This window comes from Bombina bombina, chromosome 2, assembly GCF_027579735.1.
Source record: "Bombina bombina isolate aBomBom1 chromosome 2, aBomBom1.pri, whole genome shotgun sequence".
Classification (NCBI taxonomy): Eukaryota; Metazoa; Chordata; class Amphibia; order Anura; family Bombinatoridae; genus Bombina; species Bombina bombina.
In genome coordinates this window covers 1,144,966,126-1,144,979,005 of record NC_069500.1, presented here as the reverse complement: position 1 = coordinate 1,144,979,005, position 12,880 = coordinate 1,144,966,126, and the positions used below count along the sequence as shown (strand labels likewise).

At 36.7% G+C, this 12,880-nt stretch overlaps 1 protein-coding gene across 4 annotated transcripts in view; it reads right to left on the bottom strand.

The window, feature by feature from the left end:
• PALLD (palladin, cytoskeletal associated protein) overlaps nt 1-12,880 on the bottom strand; it is a 641,289-nt gene that overhangs the window by 51,786 nt on the left and 576,623 nt on the right. For 3 of the 4 annotated variants that reach the window (XM_053703808.1, XM_053703810.1, XM_053703811.1), the window contains 3 exons: nt 5,074-5,209; nt 4,115-4,216; nt 2,767-2,817 (listed from right to left, as the gene is read on the bottom strand). In XM_053703808.1, the coding sequence (XP_053559783.1) occupies nt 2,767-2,817; nt 4,115-4,216; nt 5,074-5,209 (289 nt within the window). The remainder of the gene's footprint in view (nt 1-2,766; nt 2,818-4,114; nt 4,217-5,073; nt 5,210-12,880) is intronic. The other variant, XM_053703809.1, reaches the window with a different exon arrangement.

Here is a 12,880-nt window from a genome sequence, read left to right as displayed (position 1 = left end):
AAAAGCTGATATCAATTGTTTACCTATTTAACAAGGAAGGGCCAGATGAAACTATCTTGAGGGCTGCATATGGCCCTGGGGCCGGTACTTTGAGACCACTACTTTACATCATGCTACTGTCTCTAGACTGTAATAACAGAACGGATTGCTTGTTGAAACAAACCAGTGCAAAATAGATTACAAATTAGCATTTTACACATTTAAACACTGATGTCCAAAATGATTCAAGTACATTGATACTAATAACATTATCACAAACCATGTTTTATAATTTACATTTTAGAATTTGTGAACTTTGCTATTTTCCCCTTGTATTTCAATCACTAAAATTCTGATTTATATTTATATATAACGGACATAGCTTAGTGTTCCCCCTCTTGATTTAGCTTTGGAATTCCCAGTATTTTCTGTTATTTAGTTTCAGATTTCTCTAAAATGATGTAACAGCTGTGATTTCCACATTGATATTATTTTAAATAGGATGCGACTACTTCTACTTTTGTCTAATGAATAATGGGGATGGCCAAACTACTCCACACAGTGTATTAAAGGGACAAGAAACCACAAACTTTTCTTTCATGATTCAGACAGAGCATTACATTTTAAACAACTTTCCAATTTACTTTTATTATCAAATTTACTTTGGTATCCCTTGTTGAAAAGCAGGGAGATAAGATCAGGAGCATGCACGTATCTGCAGCACTAAATGGCAGCAGTTTTTTAAGAATGTAATACATTTACAAGAGCACTAGATGGCAGTACTTCTTCATGCCATGTAGTGCTTCAGACATGTGCACACTACCTATCTAGGTATCCCTTCAACAAAGAATACCATGACAACAAAGCAAATTTGATAATAGCAGCATTTTTTTTATTGTATACTCTATCTAAATCATTGTGTTTCATGTCCCTTTAAAGTGACAGAACGCATATTTCCATCCTCAGATCAAGTAAACTATAATAACGCTTTAGAATCTTTGACAATCCCCTGTTGTATAGATGCACCTTTTAAATTACTCTTCCAATAGTGCCTCCAGAATTTACTTTTATTTTTGTCCTTCTGAAAGTGATCGCTCACCCAAATCTTTCCTCTGCAGAGCTCTAACAGAGACAGAGCTGCGCTCACTTCTAGTTGTTTTGAGCAGGCAGTTGCTGAAAGTTTCTAATGAGTGATTATAATATACTGCCTCTTAGGACTGCAAGATTGCAAAGTTTTTTGGAATGTGGACCAGATATACTGTAAATAACACAATTGCTGTAAAACTGATTTCTTTGTAAATGTTAACACTTTAATACGTTGGTTCTTTAAAGCTGAAACAAAATTATTTTTTAAATGGTTTAAAGGGACAGTCTACACCAGAATTTTTATTGTTTTAAAAGATAGATAATCCCTTTATTACCCATTTCACCGTTTTGCATAACCAACACATTTATAATAATACACTTTTAACCTCTGTGATTATCTTGTATCTAAGCCTCTGCAAACTGCCCCTTTTTTCAGTTCTTTTGACAGACTTGCAGTCTAGCCAATCAGTGCCTGCTCCCAGATAACGTCTCGTGCACGAGCACAGTGTTATCTATATGAAATACGTGAACTAACACCCTCTAATGGTGAAAAACTGTTAAAATGCAATCTGAAAGAGGTGGGCTTCAAGGTCTAAGAAATTAGCATATGAACCTCCTAGGTTAAGCTTTCAACTAAGAATACCAAGAGAACAAAGCAATATTGGTGATACAAGTAAATCGGAAAAAAAATTAAAATTACATGCTCTATCTGAATCATGAAAGTTTATTTTGGCCTAGACTGCCCCTTTAAATTGCCAGTTTCATATAGGGACATAAAACTAAAAAGTTGAAATGTAATTGAATGCATTCCGGCTTTTAAAAGAAGCTTATTTGCCAGTACACATGTATTAACAAAAATGCTTACAGTAAATGTTATCAGTGTTTCACTGAGAGCTTTTACTGTGCACAGTGCAAATGTACATTTGGCGCGTGCATCCTCATTCAAAACCTACGCCTGCTCATGCATTTCAAGTTTTTTGTTCATTTAACTTTCTACTACGGGGCATATTTAAGAAAGTAAGGTGTCCACTCTGCTTCGCAATATGCTGCCTGCATTTACCATTGCACACTACAGCTAGTGTGCAATACTGCCCCATGCTTGCACGCAGCCAATTGCATGCGAGCAAGGGCCGTCTATCTATGCGGTTATAAAGTCTGGGGGGATTGACATGTGCCACATAACAGGTGGGGAAGTGGTTTAAGAAGCAGCAGTCTGATGGCCCCTTTAAATGCTGGCATTGAATGGCACGGAATATGATTGGTCCCTTAACTGCAATGGCACCGTTGACGAGTGAGTCACTAAAGGTGGATAACTGCTGTGTACTTAAAAGTAATTAGTGAAAGCAAACAACGCAGTGAGGTCATGCAATTACTGCTTTTATAGTGCAAGTGACACGGACATGCTGCAAAGTGACCTCAACTATATTAAGTCTTTTTTTTTAAGGTTTCTAATAAATACTGAACATAGTTATTAATAATTTTAAACGTTGCATTTCTGTAAATTGTTGCCTTATATCTACACAAAAGATCATGCAGGGAAATCTAGAGATTTATTTAATGAAGTATTGGTTAGCACTGAATACAATGTTCACACACACATAACATAGAATTTTAAATCTACAATGTATTGTAGCCAGGTAATAGCATTAAACCAATGTGCAGAAATCTAGAAAAGAACACGTAGAAAGACAGAAGAATAACCTTTTGGGAATCATTAGGACTCTCTGCAGGAGCATCAAGAGAGGAAACTTCCTACAAAGGCAGAAAAGAAGATAAAAGCGATAGTAATACAATTATTGTAGATGGAAAACAGGACAGGGATTTGAGAAGTATGCAGTATAACAGTTATGCACATCTATCTATAAATACATAGTATATACTAGAAGTTTGTTACAGAATTACAAAAGATCTGCCTACAAAATATGGCTTAGATTACGAGTGGAGCGCAAAAATGGTGCTTTCGCAAGAGCAACATTCATAATACCAGCGCACAAAAAATGTGCGCTGGTATTAGAAGTAAAGCTCAATGCCAATGCAAATTTGCCCATTTATGGGCGCACATTAAATTAGTGCTCCACTTGTAATCTAGTCAGAAATGTTTTAAAAGACTTTAAAACTGTTATTTTTTAAACAGTTTGCAAATTTCTGCACATTGAGGTAACAAACAAATTGAAAACCCTGGTGGGTATATTTATGTAATCTCCTTTTATTGTATCAAATCTGGGCCAATTATGAATTCATTTTTGCACTACTCTAAGCATTCATTGCATAGTTATGTAAGAGTTTGCAGCATTTTGTTGCAAAATCTGGCTTCCAGCCTCTCTAGAGAGGACGAGACATGCATACTTTTTATAGCAAAAGCAAGGTATTTCACAGAGGAAGCAAGCAAAATAAATAATGCATGTATATTGCCACACTGCTTTTTTATATTCATTAATTTATCTTATTCTATGCAAAATTTAAACTAGATTTTAATGCCCCTTTAAGGGCTTTAACAGGCCAGGGTGTATGTGTGACATAATCAGAATGTCTAAACTCAATTAGCTCAAACACAATTCTTTCTAAATCCTGTCATGTGTGTGTTCTGGAGCAGGGCTCACTAAGCCATATTTTATTGTTCTTCACACACACACTTGTTTCTGCAAGAAGAGTCTTCTGGCAGTCAAAGGGTGTAAGCCCAGAATGCTTTGCTGACCAGAAATAAAAAAAATCAATATAGTTGCAGACTAAGTATAGAACTTCTAGCAAAGCAATGGTATTTAGAAAGCATTACCAGGACAAGGATATCAGGGATCAATTTTATATATATTTCTTCAAATCACTTAATAGAGAAATAGATTTGGACGGCAGATAATTGACATGGGCCCATCAAGTCTACCTATATTTCCTACAAACCTCTTAGAAAAGTGACATGTTTTATATGTATGGAAAAAAAATAAAAAAGCATAAAGAAGATAATTGCGTTTACATATCACATACAATAAGACCAAAAAGAACTATTTTTTTCAGTAACATTGTGTAAATGATAAATATAAGGAACTGTAAGTACCAGTGTATTTGCATCCTCATCTTGGTCCTGTATGTTAAATACTGTTGCAACATTGTCAGCTCCAAGCAATCGACGAGCCATTTTCTCCTCATAGGTCAATTTCTAAACACAAAATAAAACATTAACTATGTACATAAATCCTTGTGTCTGTGTGCGTATCCCTTCCTCGCTGCTTGTATCTCTTTGTTTATTATCCCTCTATCCTCACATATAAATGTCCCTGTACCATGGTCTGACATGTGAGTTACATTTTAGCACTGAATGCCTTATGTAAATGCCTAAAATAATATGTAAAACTAGAGAACTCTCATACCATGTCTGCTATATTCAGCAATTCTTCTTTTGTACTTCATCTGCTTTTGTTTTTTTTTCTACATCTAATGGCAAAACCTTAATTAAAAAAAAAAACACACCAAACAAACACACTTTATCTACCATTTCAGCCATTTACCAATTCTACCCCATTACGAGAACTCCCCCAAGGTACTAACAGAGGAGCATAAATATAAGGTGGTAAAGTTAAAATATGCCACATTTATTTTATATCTTGTCCAAGTTTAAAGTGGTTCCAGTTGCTTTACCGTATTTATAACTGGAAGTGGTCATATAGCTGCAAAAATAAAATGATCTAATGAATTGCAGCATTAGGCTGAACTGAAGTTAGCTTTTTGGCTTGCAATGCACTACTGGTCTGGAGCTAAACATGAGCCAATGAGCCAATAGCAAGAGGAACAAGTGCACAACCACCAGCCATGTTGAGCTCTGAAACGGCCGTGTATTACCTCACTAGCGATGATATAAATAAGGTAGTTTAACTCTGGGATACAAATGTATAGACAGGCAATAGTGCAGTAAGGCGCATTAGAGCATTTTATTATTGCAGTTTTATTCACTTTAAGCACTGCAAACAGCCATAGTACGTCAGTCTTTACAAATCAAGTGCTATTTAAAAGTAATACCGGCTGCCCATTGTTCAGAAGATCATCTTTGAAACGAAGCTTTCTCTCCAGATCCTGTATCACTGCATCCTTTGTTCCCTGTATCTCTTCATCTGAAGATATCCGGGCAGTCCTGCCTGTTTTCCTTGGAAATCCACTAATAAAGCAAAATGATTCACATTACTTAGTCTGATTGTTTTATTTCCCCTTTGTTTAGTAACAAATCCCTATATTTACAATGCGACCCCCCCATTATAAAAAAGAAAAAGATACTTTACACAGCACATCAAGACTGGAAAATAAAAGAAACACAAGATGATTTTTGATTTGGCAATCCGAAGCCTACACCTGTACTTGATAAAGTAAATATGAAAAGATGACAACTCCAAATATAAAGTAAAGTGCTCCTGCAGGGCCTGTGCACAATTCAATTGCTATTATAGGTCAGAGTAATTTCACCTGCCATTTTGTATTATTATAGACTGCACAGAAAATGACTTGTCCTTAATCAAACTCCTCAGAGAGATTGTTAATTATGTACTTCAGAAATAAATTACCAATCAGTTGTGTAGAAATTCACATAGGTTCATTCTCAAGTTTCTTTAAATAAACACAATTTTCTCTTTGCAAAAAAATGTCTGCCCAGTCACACTAGAAACAGATAACCATATAACATATAGTCTACACTGATACATTTATGCAGATATAACTATGAAACATATAATTGTGCGCATTTTTTAACTCAAAACAGCACAGCACCCATGCAGGGTACACACGGCCTGAACATACTTGCCAATCACCAGCCATTAACTGCTTGTAGATCTAAAGGCTTCTGGGGCTCTACCTATGTGTTTAAATGCAGGAATTAAACACATAATTACCTCAGGTTAGCTATGCAAACATTGCATGTTCTAACCCAGTGGTCAACAAACTTTTTCTCTAAAGGCAAGATAGTAAATATTTTAGGTTTTGCAGGCCAAGAGGCAAAATCCTGAATATTTTTAGGCACTTCTATCACATGAGAGAAAACAAATTTCCACATATTTTTATTGATTGAACTTAAACTTTATGACAAATGGACCACTCATAAAGTTACTTTGGTTGCAGCCTCATTTATATGTTTGTAAAGAAAATTTGCTGTGATAAGTTTCAATTTTAAGTTTTCAAATTTTTCTTACTGTTGTAATCTTATAGATTGGAATATTGTGCCAACGTATATTGTAGGGGTAGTAGTGAACATTGATGAAAACGGGACATACACTCTCTGTTGAAACTACTTAACTCTGCCACTGATCGCGGAAACGAGACCATGCATAAACAAATGAGAGTGACTGTTTATCAGTAAAACTTTACTAATGGAGAATAAAAAATTTATTTTTTATAATTTTCACGAGTCACAGAATATTCTTATTATGATTACGTTTTAAGCATTTAAAAGTATTGCCTACCCCTGCCATAGTTTGCCTACCCCTGCTCTAACAAATAAGCCAGGGCCGTCTTTAACACAGGGCAAAAGGGGCAGCTGCCCTGGGCCCTGTCTTTGTTGAGGGGCCCAAGAGTCATGTCCATGAACGCCGTACCGCTCAAAGCCCCAAGCCGGTTAGTATCCAAACCGGAAGTGTGTAAGGGGAAAGTGGTAGTGGAGCACAGGGGGTGCACGCCGCTGTTAGCAGCCGGTTCCGCTGCTGTAATACAGCATGAAAAACAAAGAGTGCGGCAGCAACAAGCAGAGGCAAAAAAAATTGTATGTTTAAAAATACAATACTTTATTGATCCATTAAAAAGCCATTAGGCAAAATATATATAGATACAAAGGGTAGCAGGATAGGAACCTCCTTACATGTTTCGTGCCTATGCTTGGCACTTAATCATAGGAGTCATGCCAGACTGCTGATGTCATGTGATATGGTGGACACACACAGTCAGTCCAAATACTGTCACAGTCAAAAACTCTCTGTTTATATTTATTTGTGAGAAACTGTGCCAGACCTTGCTGGTGTCATGTGACATGCCAAGCTAGTGTCATGTGCTGTTTTAGATGTGCACTGTACAGCACTGAATGCTAATCCCTAACTCGGCATCCAGCCAATCCCACTGCATCAGAAAAGGTCCTTCTGGGGTTACCACTGTTACCAGGTAACTGCTCTGGTGGTGGGGATGTTTCTGGGTAGGGCTGACTGTAGGCACATGCAGCAGAAAGCTGGAGCGACAGGCACGTGAGGATTTGAGCATCTGTGCAGCTGCACACACTGCTCTCTTCAGTCTTGATGCTGTGTGACTCATCTCACACTGTATCCATGCAGCCTTCAGCAGACAGCATCCAGTCTGCTGGTCCCCTTAGCCCTGCTCTTTCTGCTGTGACTCTAAGATCAACTAACAGAAGTTTGTTAGGAGAACATTGCTTTGTAGAAAGGTTTTAGTGGGAAGAATAAGTGAGTGCACACATGCCCCTCCCCCATGCAGCACTGTCTAGTGCAGGGTGAGAGGGAACTTGTTCCTAGCAAAGAAGTGACATGTGCTGCTGTGGCTGATGTATAGTCTCATGCTGGTACTTCACACATTAAGGTAAGGTTTATTTTTATAGGTTTTTTTTTTCTGTCTCAGATTTTACAGCTTCACATAGTAGTTCTGCTTTTCCAGTCAGTAAACTTATATTTGTCTGCACCTCCATGCTTCCTCCTCAGTCTTTACCTTGCTTTGCTCCTGTTGGCTTTCCTAAATCTCTTTAACCAGCTAACCTCACACCAGAATCACATTCAAAAGCATATTAAATGAATCCACAGTGGAGGAATTTATATATTTATTTACTTATTAGTACTGCTTAGGTCCAGTTTCACATATTGCAATTTTTTTTTTAAATGATTAGCCCAGCAGTGGATGATCCACTAATAATAATAACTGGCTAATAATAAAAAAATTTAAAAAAAAAAATGATTTAGTTGTTTTTGTGTGATGTTGGGGTGGAGAGCAAAATTGCATTGGGGGGGGGGGGGGGGCAGCAAGAGAATGTTTGCCCAGGGTCTAGTCAATATTAAAGATGGCCCTGAAATAAGCACAAGCAATTTTGTATTTTTTTTTGCATTTTTGGCCCTTTAAGGAAAACTGCAATATGTACATTCCAAAACTCAACTAATTCTACAAGCAAAAACTAATAAAATTATATTTTAACTTCCTATCTGCAAAATATGATTCAAGCAATATGTTTGTCCAAATGTTTCTACTTTACTGAGTAAAGATAATGTATAAGCATTTAGCCCTGAGAAAGATTTTTGTTCCTTGTGCATCTGCTATCTATTTTCTGCTTCACCCTCTTTGAAGTTACGGTATCTTAGAACTGTGTTTAACATCAGCATGAACTGCTTGCAAATGAGAAAAGCAGAAAGAAACAAGGCTTCTTATAACATTTCCACAGCTTCAGAAATAGCTTTATAGAAAAATAAAATGAAAAGTAAAAATTTCTCAGACAGCCATTTTGATAAGGATGTTTATCCAGTTCATAGATTTATGTATTTATAGCGGCCATTGTTGACAGAATTTAAATTGAAATGAATACACTGTAAGATTTATCATTTGTCTGCACGCTTTTAACATATATCTTCAGCTTTTGTTTTCTTTTTCCTATAAACACTGCAAAAATGTATGAGAACATTTGTGGATCAAAAGGTTTTTCTTTTGTTTATGTTAGACAAACAAGACATATATATCTGTGTCATTTTAGTTATATTCTAAAATATTTGCATACATATATCATTTGTTTTCATATTGAGCATTTTTTTCAGTCTCTGAACAGAACATGGAAATCAAATGACTAAACATTAATTTCACAAAATGTTGCTGCTATTAATTTACTGTAACTCTTAACAAAATAAAGGTTGGAAATAGCTCTAGGAAAACTTCAGATGGGTGAAAAATAATAATGAGCACAAGGTACATAAATTAGATAAAAATATAATAATATACTGTAATGTGTTTTTCTTACTGCATTATTGTTTGCATATAACTATATGTTTAACGCCTGCATAGGGCTCTGATAAGTCAAAGAAAAGAGGCCACTAATCACCAGCTAGCTTCAGTAATGCTGCTTCTGAGCTTACCTAGGTATGTTTTTCAACAAAGGATACAAATAGAACAAAGTACATTTGATAAAAGAAGTAAAGTGAAAAGACTTTTAAAACTGCCTGCTCTATCTGGATATATCATGTTTCTTGAAGATAAAATTGTTATGTAGGATAACTGTGGTGTAACAGAAACTAACATGCATTAAACAAACAATGAACACTAAATACATTTCATGCATATTCTTCTCATTTGGAACCTAGGTTACACTGCACGTATCTGAAGGTCAGATGCTGCATATGTGCAAATCAGTAATGGAAAGTAGTGAAAGCTAGATTTTAAAATGGCGGCAACCATGACTACAAGGAGGCAGGAAATAACCTCAATACTATGCTTATAAAATGTATTTACTGTTTTAATGTCCCTTTAAGGGAACACTAAAGTCAAAATTAAACTTTCACAATTTAGGCAGAGGATACAATTTTAAACAACTTACCAATTTACATTCATTATCCGAGGGTGCACAATCTTTTTATATGCACACTTTCTCAGGCACCAGCTCCTACTGAGCATGTGCAAGATTCAAAGAATATAAGAATATGCATTTTGGGATTAGCTGATGGCTATCACATGATGCAGTGGGAAGGAAAATAAAACTATTCAAACTAAGTGCTTCCACATATATTCCACGTCTATTTTATAATGCATTTATTGATTAAGCTAGTCTACTGTGTTTAATGGTCTTTTAACTTTCTCTCCTTATATGGGCATTAAACTTAGAAAAATAATTACTCTGTAATAATGCAGTTGCTCTGTCGAGAACTCCAATTCATCAAAAACTCCAATCTGACGTCACTTCCGGTGACTCTTTTATTTTAATATCTGTTTTGCCTCTGTCTGGGGGGCCACCGCAGACCCTTTGGCATACACCCCAAGTAAACCTTGGGGAATAAGGTTAACAAGGGGGTCTTCATCCATTTTGAACCGCCCAGGCGGAGGCAAAATAGATAGTGAAGATAGGCGAAAACAGGGCCTATCTGATTGGTTGTGAATCCTGTCACTCATAGGACACGGACCAATCAGATGTATGTGATGTCAGATTGGAGTTTTCGACAGATTGGTGTTCTCGACAGAACACCGTACTAAACGGTCCCTATAGCTAGATGATATTAAAAAATGAAATATAAACTTACCGAAAAAACAATGCTTATCTATAACTACTGTATATTAATGCAACCTATTTGTTATAGGAAAACGGAAGAGAACATAAGGGGCTATAAATGTTAAGCAGTACACTGCAGTCCATACTGTCAGCAAATGGGTTTAATGGGTTGCTGGCACAAGCATCTTGTGCGGGGTATGATGAGGCATGCAGTTGGCATTAAAAAAAGGTTGCCCAGACATGTAGCTTGGATTAAGGGTAAACTCCTGGGTGGGATTTGACTTGGGCATGTATCTAGAAATAAAGACATCTCAACTGATGTTGACTTGTAGCAGGCAATAAAGGGGGAAGCTCAGGCTGGCATACATCTAATCAGAGGTCGTGGGCATGTACCTAATATAAAAGAGGGTGCCAACCACGTATTGTATCTGATCAGTGGTTTTGGCTGCAAGTTGGTATAAAAGAGGTACGGAAGCATTACCAAAAAGTTAGAAGCATGGTATTTGTTTTTAATTAATAACCATAGTTTTAAAGATCAAGGGTACATAATATCTCCTCCTAAATACAAAGGATACTAGATGTGAAACAGTAATGACAGGGCTGTAAATGTTAAGCAGTACACTGCAGTCCATACTGTCAGCAAATGGGTTAAATGGGTTGCTGGCACAAGCATCTTGTGCGGGGTATGATGAGGCATGCAGTTGGCATTAAAAAAAGGTTGCCCAGACATGTAGCTTGGATTAAGGGTAAACTCCTGGGTGGGATTTGACTTGGGCATGTATCTAGAAATAAAGACATCTCAACTGATGTTGACTTGTAGCAGGCAATAAAGGGGGAAGCTCAGGCTGGCATACATCTAATCAGAGGTCGTGGGCATGTACCTAATATAAAAGAGGGTGCCAACCACGTATTGTATCTGATCAGTGGTTTTGGCTGCAAGTTGGTATAAAAGAGGTACGGAAGCATTACCAAAAAGTTAGAAGCATGGTATTTGTTTTTAATTAATAACCATAGTTTTAAAGATCAAGGGTACATAATATCTCCTCCTAAATACAAAGGATACTAGATGTGAAACAGTAATGACAGGGCTGTACAGATCTATCATCCTGTCATGTACCACTACAGAGGGCCTGTTATTTAAAAGTATGTTTGTTATTAACCAAACATTTTGCATTTTGGGGGGGCTAATACAAGTGTATTGCAAAAATGTTTCTATTCAAAATAGAGTGCAATTCAATTGTAGCTAGCTACCATACCTAAAATGTATCAAACCAAATATCCTTTTAAAAAATAATAGAATCTACCCACAAGCCAGAAAAGCTTACATCCAGCAAAAACTCCCAACCAATGTATAATTTTTACTGCAGAACATACATTGCCATTAGTTCTACATTGTGTTATGTTGTGCATTTTCCATAGGAACCACTGGAGATAGGTTTGTGGATCAAAGAGTGAATACACAGTTTGTTCTCAATTATACATCCTGCCCAAAGAGCGGTTGTGGAAAATATTTCCTGGGATTCTGTGCTGGAAGCAGGTTTTCTGACCTGTTTTAGACATGCAAATGTACTTTGTACAAACCATTTCATCCATCATTCTTTTGTAGCCACAAGCCTAATGTTTTATATTTCAGAATTACCTAAATATATTCATAATATTTAACAAAACTAAGTGTTTAGGTTTTAGAATTATAATTTAAAACTAAGGAACAAGTAGAAATGTAACATTTTGCTGACACACACTCACAAACAAAACACGCAAACACACACAAACTAAACAGGCACCCCATACACACACACACTCACACACAAACTAAACATGCTCACACACTCACACGCACACAAACACGCACACACACATACACACACACACAAACTAAACACACACACAAACTAAACACGCACACACTCTCACACACACATGTACACACACAAACTAAAGACGCACACAGATACACACAGACTAAACACACACACATACACTCCCACAACACTAAACATGCAAACACACATACACAACACTAAACATGCACACACACACATACATACGTACACACATACACACACACACACAAACTAAACATGCACACACACTCACACATATACACACACACAAACTAAGCATACACACACACACAAACTAAGCATGCACACACACAAACTAAACACCCACAAACTAAACACACACACATACACACAAACTAAGCACGCACACACAAACTAAACACACACAAACTAAACACACACACATACACACAAACTAAACACGCACACACATACACACACACAAACTAAACACGCACACACATACACACACACACAAACTAAACACACACACACATACACACACACACAAACTAAACACGCACACACATACACACACAAACTAAACATACATACACACTAACTAAACACACACACATACACACAAACTAAACACGCACACACATACACACACACAAACTAAACACGCACACACATACACACACACAAACTAAACACGCACACACACATACACACACACACAAACTAAACACGCACACACATACACACACACACATACACACAAACTAAACACGCACACACATACACACACAAACTAAACACAAAC